At 47.1% G+C, this 13,448-nt stretch overlaps 2 protein-coding genes and 1 pseudogene across 2 annotated transcripts; 1 reads left to right on the top strand and 2 right to left on the bottom strand.

The window, feature by feature from the left end:
• The first annotated feature begins 619 nt into the window (after positions 1 to 619).
• LOC123470629 lies at positions 620 to 1,264 on the top strand. The gene has a single exon (XM_045171169.1). The coding sequence runs from the start codon at positions 620 to 622 to the stop codon at positions 1,262 to 1,264; it is 645 nt and encodes a 214-aa protein (XP_045027104.1).
• A 1,828-nt stretch (positions 1,265 to 3,092) lies between these two features.
• On the bottom strand, positions 3,093 to 7,806 carry LOC123470628. Its single transcript, XM_045171168.1, has 2 exons — positions 3,738 to 7,806; positions 3,093 to 3,676 (listed from the first exon to the last, which is right to left on the bottom strand). The coding sequence occupies exons 1-2, from the start codon at positions 7,804 to 7,806 to the stop codon at positions 3,093 to 3,095; spliced, it is 4,653 nt and encodes a 1,550-aa protein (XP_045027103.1).
• Positions 7,807 to 10,472: 2,666 nt separating this feature from the next.
• Positions 10,473 to 11,921, bottom strand: LOC116932387 (annotated as a pseudogene).
• Between the last annotated feature and the right edge of the window lie 1,527 nt (positions 11,922 to 13,448).

Here is a 13,448-nt window from a genome sequence, read left to right as displayed (position 1 = left end):
ATCCGTTTCTCTTGATGGTCCCATATGTACGGCTGCACCGGTTTTTCCGGATTCCCCAGTTTCACCTTTAAACCCTATTTCTCAGGCTAGACCTGTTGCTCCGGTTAGATCCATTTCTCCGGCTGGAACATATGCGCGTCAAGCGAGTAGGTTAGTTCGCCTCCTAAATCCTTTCCTATTTTCTGAAAAGCAAAGAAAATAAAGACATGAAAATTTGCTTCAGTTGCTTAGAAGGGAAAAGAAGAAAACCATTAAATTGAAAGACAAAGTTGCTGAACTGGAAAAAGAAAGGAATAGCATTCCAACCAAAATTCGCAAAAACCTTTCGCGGATGCTAATCAACGCTTTCAACGGGGGAAAAGGAGAAATTTTCCTGCTGGACCAAATAAACAATTATGAGCAAATACAAGGCGCTCGCTGGAGAGAAATCACTACTGCCCACTGCATAATTTTCCATGCACGGGCTCCAGGGGCTTACGAATTTATGCGGAAATCGGGAATTATTCATCTGCGGTGCAGACAAACTCTCAAGGCTTACACCGGAAAGTCAACTTTAGAGACCGGGGTATGCTCACTTGTAAAGAAGCGTTTAAAGTCGGAAGGGGAAAACCTATCGGAAATGGAAAAGCATTGTTCCTTGGTCTTGGAAGAAATGACCATCGGCCCGGGAGAAGAGTATATTCCACAACTTGATAAATTTGTGGGGAAAGTCGACATGGGTGGCATAATAGACCCAAACGACTGCACCAAGCTAGCAACCAAGATGCTAGGCTACATTCTAGTTGGACTTAGCACCTACTATAAGATTCCTGTAGCCTTTTTTCTCGTGAATCAGCTGACAGCCAAAGAACAAGAAGCTCTTACAGTTCAGGTTATAAAGGATGTTGAGGGATGCGGCTGCGGATTCAAAATTGAACGGTTAGTCCGCGACAACTTGGCTGTCAATACCAACATGTTCAAGAGAATGAACGGAGGTACTCTTCATCACGTGATTCGCCACCCTGTACAACAATATAATGAAGAGGAGATCTCTTCGATACCTTTGGTGTACCGCCCTCTCTTTCTCAGTTTCGATTACTGTCACGTAACCAAAAAGGTCCGCAATCAATTACTAGAGCGAAAGCTGGAAATAAAAGGGAATCCTGTTACGGGACAATTCACCGTAAGGTTGTTTGAAGAACAAACAGGAGAATTGCTTACTCCAGTAAGGAACTGGACTCCTAAACATGTTATGCCTAACAGCATCGAAAAACAGAAAGTGTAAGCCGCAATGAATATGTTCTGACCGTCAATTACATCAGCCATCCAAATGCATGCAGATATGAAAACGAGGGGATTTGTAGACGTAGAAAGTACGGTTACCTTCATGGAACGTTAATACCGCTGGAACTGCTTACACGATGTAAGTAGCGTAAAAGAACATTTACGCTATCGTCTTCCGGCTACACTTTTTGGAATGGGATTTTAATCCCAAATTGCATGAATGGCACCGGGAAGTCGACGACATTGTTAAAAGGATACCAGATGGTACTAAGGAAGAGAAGGACGCTATCAAAGAAGCGAAGAAAAAGTTCCTGACACATGAAACCTACGAGGCCCTCACATTCACAACATCGTCTACTGTAGCATGCATTCGCCATCTACTACAAGAGTTAGGATTTAAATATGTACTCTCCAGATGTTGTAAACTAACCGTAAGATAACGATCGTTCGAAAGGCGATGCGAAAAAACGATCAAAACCGAACGGGCAGGGCGCAAGAACTTGTATTAAACTTTAAGACGCAGGCGAAAATAAAAAATGAGGCGACAAAAAATGGCGCTGAGACGCTACCGTTGCAAAAACGAGACTGCCTCGTTAATACACGTCATCCGATCGCTTACGCAAAAACAAAGGAATCGAGATGCGCGAATTAGAGAAACAATAGATGAAAAAAGGGGGGTAATTAAAGGCGCGCGCGAAGCCCGGCCGAGTTGCCATGGCAAATTGGTAACACAGCCGGCCCTGCTGCGGTAAACATTAAGCAGCACTAAAGGCTTCCAAGCGACATAATCGCACAACCGGGCGGGTGTAGGTCTTGCCGGACTTCGTAATGATTTCGGCCGCGCGTACTACACCATCAGAGCCAGATAAAACTCTGGCAACACGACAAATTGGCCAGTGTCCGCGCGGCGACTTTGGATCCACCATAAGCACCATGTCGTTCACCTCCAAGTTGTTTTGCGATCGGGTCCATTTGTTGCGGGTCGTGAGGGTCGGCAGGTATTCCCGTAACCACCGGCTCCACACCTGATCCACGATCTGCTGTGCATGAAACCATCTTCGGCGAAAACATTTGATTTCCGGGTCGATGACGTCAGCGGGCAAGTGGGGATTGGGGCGCCCCAACAAAAAATGATTCGGGGTTAACGGCTCGAATTCTTGCGGGTCCGCACCTAGATCCGTCAGCGGTCGATTGTTGAGTAGGCCCTCAACTTCGATGACAACCGTTGCAAAGGTTTCCTCCTTCACCGTCTGCTGACCGAGGATAGCGCGCAGGGCCTCCTTGCACGAGCGAACCAGACGCTCCAAAACATCTCCGAAATGCGGGGCAGCAGGCGGGGAGAAGTGCCAACGAATCTCTTTCTGAGCAAGTTGGTCAGCGATTTTCACGTCGTTAAGGCGGGTAACCGCCTCACGCAGCTCACGTTCTCCTGCTGTCAGATTGGTACCGTTGTCGCTAAAAACATCGGTCGGGGCACCCCGACGACTGACGAAACGGGTAAAAGCCATTAAAAAGGAATCCACATCCATGGACGGGGAAATTTCGAGGTGGATAGCACGGGTGGAGAGGCAGGTAAAAAGTGCAATCCAACGATTTTCTGTTCGCCGGCCAATTGAAATAGGGAAGGGACCGAGGTAGTCCACTCCAATACGGGTAAATGGAGGGCTGAACGGTTGGACCCGCTCCGCTGGAAGCGGGGCCATCATCGGCTGAAACTGCTTGGCTCTCATGCAGGAACAATACAGGCAGGTCGTGATGACCGAATTTGTCGCTTCGCGACCTTTCAAAACCCAGTAACGAGCACGAATTTCCGCAAGAGTGCGATCAGCTCATCCATGAGCCACGGAAATATGCGCCCAGCGTATGAGCAATCGGGTGAGCGGATGCTTGAGTTCCAGAACGGCAGGATGACGGGCTTCAGCGCTGATGGGGGCATTTTCGAGGCGGCCACCAACACGAATGATTCCGGCGTCATCTAGATAAACGGCCAGTTTCAGCAACCGAGACTCCGGGCGAACGGACTTCGCCTTTCGCAAACTGCTTAAATCGTCAAGCAAGGAGTCGCGCTGCGAATCGCGAATTAAAAGGCGACGGGCTGACTTCAGCTCGTCCGCACTCTGCTGCCGGCCCGTTTTCAACTGCTCACTTTGTCCGGTCGCTGCTTCTTCATGATTGCCATCCAGAATAGACCTTTCTCTGGCACGTCTCCGATGAACGAGGATCTGGATGTTGCGAACGAATCTTTCAATCCTAGCGGCGATGCGAATTAGGCGATGTAGATTATCGGCTCGTGCCACAACGTCATCTACTGGCCCGCTAGGATTGGCGATTAGGAAACAGCCAATAGACTCGTCTTCGTGGTCGATCAATTCAGTAGCTGGAATCTGGGCCGGCCATTGCTCGGGTGGCAAAACTAGAAACTCAGGTCCACGGTACCATTTGATTTGGATGATTTGGATCGAGCTCGGACGGACAGAGACCACGACTGCATTCGTCTGCTGGGTTAAGTACACCAGGAACATGTCTCCATTGCGAAGGGGTCGTTGAATCCAGGATCTCAGCTATTCTGTTTGCGACGAACACGTTGTAACGACGATGGCTGGCGTGGATCCACCGAACAACAGTCATCGCATCAACCCAGAAAAACACATTCGATATGGGCAGAGTCAGCTCCTTCAACATATAGTTTGCTAACCTGACTGCTAGCAAAGCACCTTGAAGCTCCATCTTCGGAATCGAAAGCTGATGGATGGGAGCAACTCTTACTTTTGCCATTACGAAAGAGACTTCGACCTCGTCAGAGGTTTCAGCTCGAAGATAAATTACAACACCCAAACCATCTTTCGATGCGTCCGAAAAAGCGTGCAACTGAAAAGAACGATACGCCGACTGGGGACTAGTCAAGAAACTTCTCGGAATGTTCAGCAGTTCGAGCATCGGCAGATGTTCCACAAAGCGCCCCCAACGATTCAGAATATCGGTGGGCAGAATCTCATCCCAGCCACCTTTGAGTCGCCAGATGTCCTGAAGGATGATTTTCGCCACCAAAACGACGGGTGATAGGAGACCAAGGGGATCATAGATGCTCGAAATTGCAGAAAGAATCGAGCGTTTTGAAAAGGCCTCTTCTGTCTTCTTAAAACGGAAAACGAACTCGTCTCGCTCACAACTCCACAGATACCCCAACGTGCGCTCGGTGGGCAAATCGTCGAAATCTAGATCGAGCTCGGGAACCAGACGAGAGGAAGACGGAAGTTGGTCCAACAACGAACGCGAAGAGCTCAGAAACTGGACGAGGTCAAAACCACCGAGCTTGAGTAGTTCAACCAGTTTCTGACTGATGGAAACGCCTTCATCCACTTCGTCGAACGACGACAACAGGTTGTCCACATAAAAGCTGGAACGAATACGCCTCGCGACTTCCTTCAGGTGTTCGGGCGCATCCTTTTCGAGGCGCTGAAGGGCAAGGCTGCAAACCGTTGGCGATGAGACAGCACCGAAAATGTGCACCGTCATCTGGAATTCCTGGATAGGATCTTCGGTTCCAGGCTCGCGCCACAAAAAATGAAACATTGTGCAATCTGCCTCACGAACCAGCACTTGATAAAACATTTTCGCAATGTCCGCAGTAACGCCAATTCTCCTTTCACGGAACCGAAGCAGCACGGCCAATAACTGCGTGGTGAGATCCGGACCTTTCAGCAGAATGTCGTTGATCGCGGTTCCTTTAAACCGGGCAGCAGCGTCGTAAACGAGACGAATCTTGCTGGGCTTCGTTGGATGTCGAACCGGATGATAAGGTAGGAACCACACCTTGGAACCGGGAGCTGTAGAAGTGACTTTCACTGCGTGGCCGCTGCAAAACACCTCCTTCATCTGCGCCGTAACTGCTTGTCGAAGGTCGTTGTCTGAAAGAAGTCTCCTCTCCAGTGCGAAGAACTTGCGACGTGCAAATTCTTTATTGTCCGGCAACTTCGGGCAATGCGGGCGAACAGGCAAGCCTACTTCATAACGCGTTCCAGTGTGCCGAAGGGTGGACTCGAGTTGGTCCATTGCGGCACGGTCTGACGACGACATAAATATCCTGGGGGCATCACGAACTGGGAGAGATTGGGTTTTCCAAAACCTTTCGACGCACTCTTCCAGCTGCTCGATCGTTCCCAGCTTAACGAAATTTATGCTTGGATCTTCCACTGCCGGTAATGGATAGGTCCTCCCAACAACGCACCAGCCAAATGGGGTGAGCACAGCATTAGGGCCCCGAACTCCAGTTGGAGGGCGACGAACCTCGATGTTTAGATGGGCGTCTTGAACGTCCATCCCGATCAAACTCTGGACTTCACCAGCGTCTCGAGCAGGAAAGTTGAGGCCACGAAGATAATCGAACGAAGCGAGAACATCTTTTATCTTGCGTTGCCCAAAATTTAGACGAGGCACAACAAAGGCGTCGGAAACGTTGTAGCTTTGGTCTCCCTCTAGCGACGAAACGGAGAAGCCCACAAGACGAGTCTCGACGACCGGATCTTTCCCATGGAAGGTTCCAAAACGAAGTTTGCGTGACCGGCCCGTAAGACCAAGCGCATTAGCCGCGTCTTCACGCAGAAGGGTAGCTTGGCTCCCGGTGTCGAGCAGGGCGAAAACGTCAAGAGTCCGGCAACCCGCACGAAGTCGGACGGGAACCACGGCCAAGAGAACATCAGATGTCAGGCGGGGAGCAATGGCGAGTGTTTGAGGTCCTTGAAAACATTCTTGGCCTCCGACGGAAGACGGGAACTGACGAGGTGTGCTTTTCTCAGGAAAAACTCTCTCCGCACCATGCAACAGCAAATGATGACGTTCACGGCATCTGGTGGATTCACAAGCGGGTTTTGAACGACAATGCGCACTGCGGGGCTTTCCTCCAAGACAGTTGAAACATACGCCTTTCTCCTTCGCCATCAGCGCTCGTTCACTCGGTGACTTCCTCTGTAATTCGGGGCAAGAAACAAGTCGATGAGCGCCGCCGCAGCCTGGACACTCAACATCTACGTCTTTCGCTACTTGGGTGGCTAAAATGGTAGGGGGTGGCCGAACGGGTGGCGGTTTCAGAATTGCAGGTCTACTTGAAGGGTGCTTTTCAACGGCTGGCTTGGGAAACGTAACACGCTGTTCACGAAGATCAATCTTAGGCACCAACTCGAATGCCGAACGAGCCATCCGCTCTTCTTCCACGACCTCTTCCATGAACCGATCCAAGTCGCTAAGGTCGACACCTTTCGGTAAGCGCTTACGTGCGTAACGGGCCCAGCGATGGCGAAAGACAGGTGGCAGCTTCTGTACTGCCTGATCAAGATTAGCAGCACTCTTAAGATCGTGCTCCAATCCCCCTTGTTCCAACACCACAACAGCTCCATGCAGCTGATCAGAAAAACTTTCAAGTGCCTGGCGATCACCCGGCTTGACGAAGGGAAGACTAAGAAGATCGTGTATTTGACAGCGAGCGATCTGCTCGCTCGAACCGTAGTGCTTCTTAAGATAGGCAAGAACTGCAGTGTACCCACGAAGAGCCTTTAACAATGGAGAGATGCGGCGAAAAACGCTAGGGCCAACCCACTCGGTAAGAATGGCCAAACACTGGGCATCGTTCGGAATGACGTCGTGGACGAGGGCTCGAAATCTTGAGGCAAAGAGAAGCCAATCTCGAGGGTCGCCATCAAACGGTGTCCTACACGTGAACGGGGCCGAACCTCCAAACATCCAAGGCATGGGCGCTGCAGCGGGTAAGGCCGTCGGTTTCTGTCCCAGATCGTCGATCCAGCTATCTGCGTTCTTGTCGGATGGCCCGGTGGGAAGCAGCACTATGTCACGAGGCTTACTCTTCGGCAACGGAATATGGATATCGTCATCTGGTTCACTGAAAGAACTCAAGGAGGTCGGCGAAGGCGAACGAACAGACCTCTTTGACAACTTCTCGTTCATACGAAGACGTGCGATTTCTTCCTCGATTTTCCGTTCCTTTCGTTTGGCCCCGATACGAATCTTCTCCTCACGTAACTTACGGGCTAGCTCGTTCAGAAGGTCATTTTCATTCTTTTCTTCTTCTCGCCGTTTGCGTGCCAGTTCAAGGTCGAGTTCGGCAGCAAGGCGTTCTCTAGTCAGAGCCGAAAGGGAAGAGCTCCGCGAACGATGAGAAGACGAAATGCTGGCGGCAACCGAAGACCTTGAGCTGGCCAAAGAAGACGGGCGGCTACCCTCGGCCTGATGACGACTGCCACTAACGGGATCGACAACCACTTCGGTGCGAGAGACATCTTCCTCACGGGAATGGTGGGATGTACTGGTAGGCACACCCCGCGAGGCAGATTCGGGTTGACGGGTCGACTCAACCACACCGGGGCGAGATGTGCTGACGGGCACATCCAGCGGGGCGAACTCGGGTTGACGGGTTGACTCGACAGAACCGGGGCGAACTTGAGCGGGTCGTTGCTCTAGGCACTGGTTGTTCGGTATCGTGGTCGGGGCGACGGGCTGTGGCAAATTCTTCATGAGCCGTATTATAATCATGACGCAAATTCTCCAACCAAGTGTCGTCGGTGACACCCAATTTTGCACAATAACGATGATGGTAATACATACATTGCTCATAATGATCGTTGGCCTTCGTGATGAGATCGTTTGAGTAGATTGAAGGACCTGTCTCGTGAATCACCATCTTGACTTTATTCACGTTGCGGGTGAAATTTCTTCGATGATGGAAACGTTTGCTGATCAAGGTTGCAGGATCGAGACGAATTGTCGAATCCGAGGCGAACGAACGAGTCGGCGAAAGGCCTCGAATAACAGCATCAGGAGCGGCAACGATCAAATCAGCATCACGAAGCTCATCTTGAGTAGCCATGATGAATTCAAGAGAGTGGACACGATGCTCGGAATGAAAAAAGAAAGGCTTGGAGAACCACTTAAACACTGACACGTAAAGAAAGCTTTTGCTCAAAATCCGGGAACTCTGACCGTTACCCCTCCTGGGCTGGCGGTTGATTCAGCGTTGGGATGTAAAGAGACAAAGGCACAAAAGAAATATCCAGTGACGACAATGAACGACGAAAACCCAATGACGAGAACAAATGGCGAAAAACGAATGGCGAGAATGAATGTCGAAAAACGAATGTTGCGTTAAAGTTACCAGGGTCGAATCTTCCCGGGTTTCGGCACCAAAAATGTTGTAAACTAACCGTAAGATAACGATCGTTCGAAAGGCGATGCGAAAAAACGATCACAACCGAACGGGCAGGGCGCAAGAACTTGTATTAAACTTTAAGACGCAGGCGAAAATAAAAAATGAGGTGACAAAAAATGGCAACGAGACGCTACCGTTGCAAAAACGAGACTGCCTCGTTAATACACGTCATCCGATCGCTTACGCAAAAACCAAGGAATCGAGATGCGCGAATTAGAGAAACAATAGATGAAAAAAAGGGGGGGTAACTAAAGGCGCGCGCGAAGCCCGGCCGAGTTGCCATGGCAACTCGGTAACACCAGAAGATTCTCAAGCGATCCTGTGGAGCAATTGTTTGGGGCTATATGGCAAATGATGGGAGGCAACTTCAAGGGAGATGCAACAGCAGTTTCACAGGCGTTCGAGAAGATTCTACGAGCTGGGATAGCCTACAATTCCATCTATGGCAACACCACTTTGTCTCGGGAATCTGAAAAAGAGTACAAGTTAATACGGAATTCCGAAAAATGTAAAATTAAAATGACGAAGGCACTGACACTGTTACCGGAGTCAAATTTCATAATGTTAAATGAAATTTAAAAAGCTCCAGGTACACATATAATTTGATTCTAAACGTTTTAACTTACCCAATGGTTTTCTTTTTTTTTTAAATAGTAATACCAAAAACATCATCCCAATCATGTACGGTAGCCTTCCTTGCTGGATACGTCGTCCGTGTGCTGACCGAGCAAGAGTTTTGTGAGGACTGTATTGCAAGATTGCAGGGTGTTAAATGCACCGACCCCTTGATGCAACTTATATACCGCCTAGGTAAAACATATTAACAATTAGTGTGACAAACAATTAAAACAAAAAATTTTCAATTTGCATTGCAGACCGTGGTGGTCTACTGTATCCTTCCGTCGAATTTGTCTCCAGGCTGTGGGCAATCTATTTATTCGTAAAAGAAAGCCTTATGCAGATATCGGGGTCGACGTTCATGCTCAACGGCCTTGTAGAATTTCTTGTTCCCCAGCTTGAAAAATGCAGAACTTTTGTGTGTGAAATTGCACGACCTGGGGAAAATAACAAGGACTTGATTGGAGTTATTTTTAAAAAATATCTTAAACGAATTTTGTCCAACAAGAGAAAATTGCATAAAATCCTAAACCAAAAAGGGAATACTTTTGATTTTGCAAATAAGGAACGTAGAGCTAAAACATTGAAATAATAAATAATAAAGTACTCATTTTTATCCTTCCTATCTGTTGCTTCTAACATTAACCACGAAAAAGGATTATCCAAAAATGTTGCAACTGTTGCAGCATAAAATGAGATGAAAGCTTAACATTCAATTTCTAATGTGAGTTGGCTGACATTTGGTTGCAACTGCACAACCTACGTCCTGTTCTTGGCATACTGTAAAAAAAAGTTTTCAATTTATAAATTAAATGAGGTGGAGTTTGAATTCCATAAATACTCACATACCGTAAACCGAAATTTGATATTTCCCACTGGGAATGTTAAAACTTAAACCTGTCACACCGCAGATGTCGGCCATTTCTGTTTGTCAAATTCCCTTTCCTCTGTAAATTGTTATTATTTAAAGAGTCACACTATCGAGCGCTAGATGGCGTCGTCGTATCCTCCCTCTTCTGATTGGCCCTAATCGGCACGTGACCAGAAAGGATTCTGATTGGCTTTGGTAGCAAATCCTCTCGTCTTCATAGGGAAGATTGAAGTTTACTGGCCTTAACCATTTAGTAGGCCATGATATTCTAGGGTTAACAGCGCTCATGGCGGCAGGTTCAGCAATCGCAACCAGTGCTTCCACGGCAGAAGCTTGGACTATCCTCACAACATTGCCAAATTATCCGAAATTATCCTTTTGCTCAGTCGTAATTATCCAAAAATTATCCGCTCCTTTTTTTGGTTTTCCGAGTTGTATTTAGTTACATTTTACCGTTTTGCATCAATTAGCATACAAATAGGAACATACGGGGGGAAGAAAAAAAAATTTGAATTGAATATCAAATGCTGCATTGTGCACAAAATGCAATTATTTCTCATTGCTTGTCTTTCTCATCGCTCGTCCGCACCGGTTGGTTGACTAGTCGTGTCCCCAAGCGTTTTGTTCGCACGCACTTGCAGCTACTCGTTAACGAGCTCATCTGGAAATTGGACTGAGTATGATTTTGTATCAGTATTCTTCATGAAGTACTTCATACGCATCAATCCCAGGATTGTGTCTTCTTCAAAGCGCCTCGATGATCAGTTTTGGTCAGCTTCAAAAAGTAAACAGTCGTTCCGCGATCGCGTTGCTGTAGGGGAGCGAAAACAAGTTGGAGACTACCACCGACAGATTGGGAAATCTGCATCCGGTTGAACATTTAAAGTTGAAGACCAGGAGCCAAAAGGCTTCCGCAGACAAAATCTTGAGATCATTTTCGGTTTGTAGACCAAGTTCCTTGATGGGCATCACTGAAAGGGATCGCTATTCAATCTCAGCTTTCGATGAATCACAGCTGTTGTGTAGGGCTGAAAATCGGGCGAAAACTTCGGCAAGCATTTGCGGGTTCCGGGCCCTTCACATTTGCGGGATGAGCATTTGCAGAATGGAATAAAAATCCGCGCTGAAATCATATCTCTGCTGAAGTTGGGTGATGGCTTTGATGTAAAAACTCCTACAGATTTTCTTACAGGACTCCAAATCTGAAGGCGACAAGTGCTTGACTCCCTCCACGTTTTCTGGACCTATATCAAAAGATTATTTTAGCAATGAAACTTTACAAAACTATTATTTAATAATAATACCCAAATAAATCTTGTTCAGTGGTTGATATTTACTAGCAAGCCAAGCGTCGATATTGGCCGGGCTTGTAGCCCTTGTGTAGTCCAACAGCATGAAGTTGCTTGCAAAATCCTTGATGAGTGCACCGACCCTGTCTTCGAGCTCGTGAAGAAGAGGAGATTCAGACTGGAAGACCGTGTTGAACTCCGTGAGGCAACCAAGGGCATAGGTGAGGAAGTTCAAAAAGGGCTCTGTTTGCGGATGCTTCAAGTAAGTTAAGATGTCGATCACCGACTTGCTTTTGTCGTCTGCATCCTCCGCCGTAAAGAACAAAATCAATGGTTGGAGCTGCTCAAGTAAGCGTTGCACAAAATTATGAAGAGATAGCCATCTTGTCTGGCCAGGGCTAAGGATGACGTGCTTTTCCACTTGAGCAAATTCTTGAAACTGCTTAAACATTCTTCTTCGGGTGCTGCTTCGGGAGAAAGGAGCAAAAATTTGCTTCATAGTAGTCTCAAGCTCTTCCGGAAATGCCTTGACGGCGTAGTTTGCAACCAAATTGCAAGAATGGCAAGAGCATTTGACAACGACGATAAAAGGGAATTCTTCGCTGAGGCAGGTCAAAACTGAGTGATTCTTCCCAAACATAACGTTGCATGTGTCAGCGCAGAATCCAACAAACCTGGTCAAAAATAAATTGATTTATTTAAAGCAAATATTTCATACAAAATATTAGAAATCACCTAGATCGAATTCCCAACGAGTCAAGGCGCTCAATAACAGCCTGTGACAGCCCGTCTGCTGTGGCGTCCGTGCATTTTACGTAAACCAATACGTCGACCATCATTTCGGACTCAGCTGGATCCCAATATTGAACCATGACAGCAAGCTGTGAGTCCACGGTGACATCGGTAGTTTCATCAATGATGACCGAGAACCACCGCTCTTTCAGCTTCTCAACAAGTGTCTTTTTGAGCCCGGAACCAAATCCTGCAATGAATGCAATGCGAATATTAGTATGATATCTAAAAAGACTGAAAGCGTCCATGGTTATAATAAATTACCGTCACTAATAATGGTGCTTGCTTTCGTGCGTCCAAGCTGAACCTTCTTTAGACGTTCATCTTTGGGATGTAGCTTCCTTAAGAGAGGAACAAGGGAATCGACAAGGCTGATGGGAAGCTGTTTCTCCGCAATCATGGCAAGAAGGCTCATCTCATATTCTACAACATCTTCTTTTTTTGCTCCAGCAAAATAGGATTCGAGTTGTCTCCTTTGTTTCATAACTTCTTCATGCAAGGGCACCCGCAGCTTGTGGTCGCGATATTGGTCCATGTGATTTTTCAACACAGACTTGTGATTCGTGAGGTACTTGTCGCACACGACACAATGAGCTTTGAATTCGCCAGTTTTGCGGTCGACAGCTTTCTGAAGCCACAACTGAAAGGCCGGATCTTGCAACCAGGCATCGACGAAACCTTCGCTTTGTTTCTCTTTTTCTTGCGGTTCATTTGGATAAGGTCCAGCTGCTTGCTTTCGTCTAGCCTTTTCCGAATCCTTTCGTTTAGCTTTCCCTGAGGATATTTGCTCTCTTTCAACCTATTTGAAACACAATGACATTAACACATTAATTGTGTACATTAATAAATAGTTGCCTGCTGTGCTGGAATATGTGGAATTTCTCTAGTTCCATCAAAATCATTATAGTCACAATCAACATACTGCTCAATTGGTGTGATTTCGGGCTGGGCATCCTCTGGTGTGACAGATTCCATGATCACATCGTCAATCTATGGGGAAATATTAGTTGCAAGTTGGGTATTAAATATACAATGGCCTTATGCATTCTTATTTATATTTGCGACTACCTGAACTGTTTCAATATCTGGCCCATCAGAAGCTGGACTGAGAACAACTTGTTGCTGATTTTCTTTCTCTTCATTGCTTTTTTCGATTCCAGCACGATTAATGGCTTGAAGCTGCAGCACCTGCAACACAGGTGACATTTGTGTTAGGTTGAAAGTAAGATGAGACCTGCCGTTGTGTCTTTTGCGAGATTTTCTTGGATTTGTCAACCTAAATCATTCGGTCATATATGCATCAAGAAAGGAATTTGATAGAATAATATGCGTCACTCTAGGCTGAACAGCACGTTTTTTTCGTGTTTCTTCTTTGTCAGGCGGCTGTGTTTGATTGTCT

This window comes from Daphnia magna, linkage group LG3 (genome assembly GCF_020631705.1).
Source record: "Daphnia magna isolate NIES linkage group LG3, ASM2063170v1.1, whole genome shotgun sequence".
NCBI classification, from domain to species: Eukaryota; Metazoa; Arthropoda; class Branchiopoda; order Diplostraca; family Daphniidae; genus Daphnia; species Daphnia magna.
Note: the sequence above shows the minus strand (reverse complement) of the source record. Positions and strands in the feature narration are given on the sequence as shown.

Coding starts and splice junctions, on each gene's coding strand:
- LOC123470628 (XM_045171168.1), bottom strand. CDS start 7,806: ATGATTATAATACGGCTCATGAAGAATTTGCCACAGCCCGTCGCCCCG. Junction 3,677..3,737: donor CGAATGCAGTCGTGGTCTCT/GTCCGTCCGAGC, acceptor CTGAGTTTCTAG/TTTTGCCACCCGAGCAATGG.
- LOC123470629 (XM_045171169.1), top strand. CDS start 620: ATGGAAAAGCATTGTTCCTTGGTCTTGGAAGAAATGACCATCGGCCCG.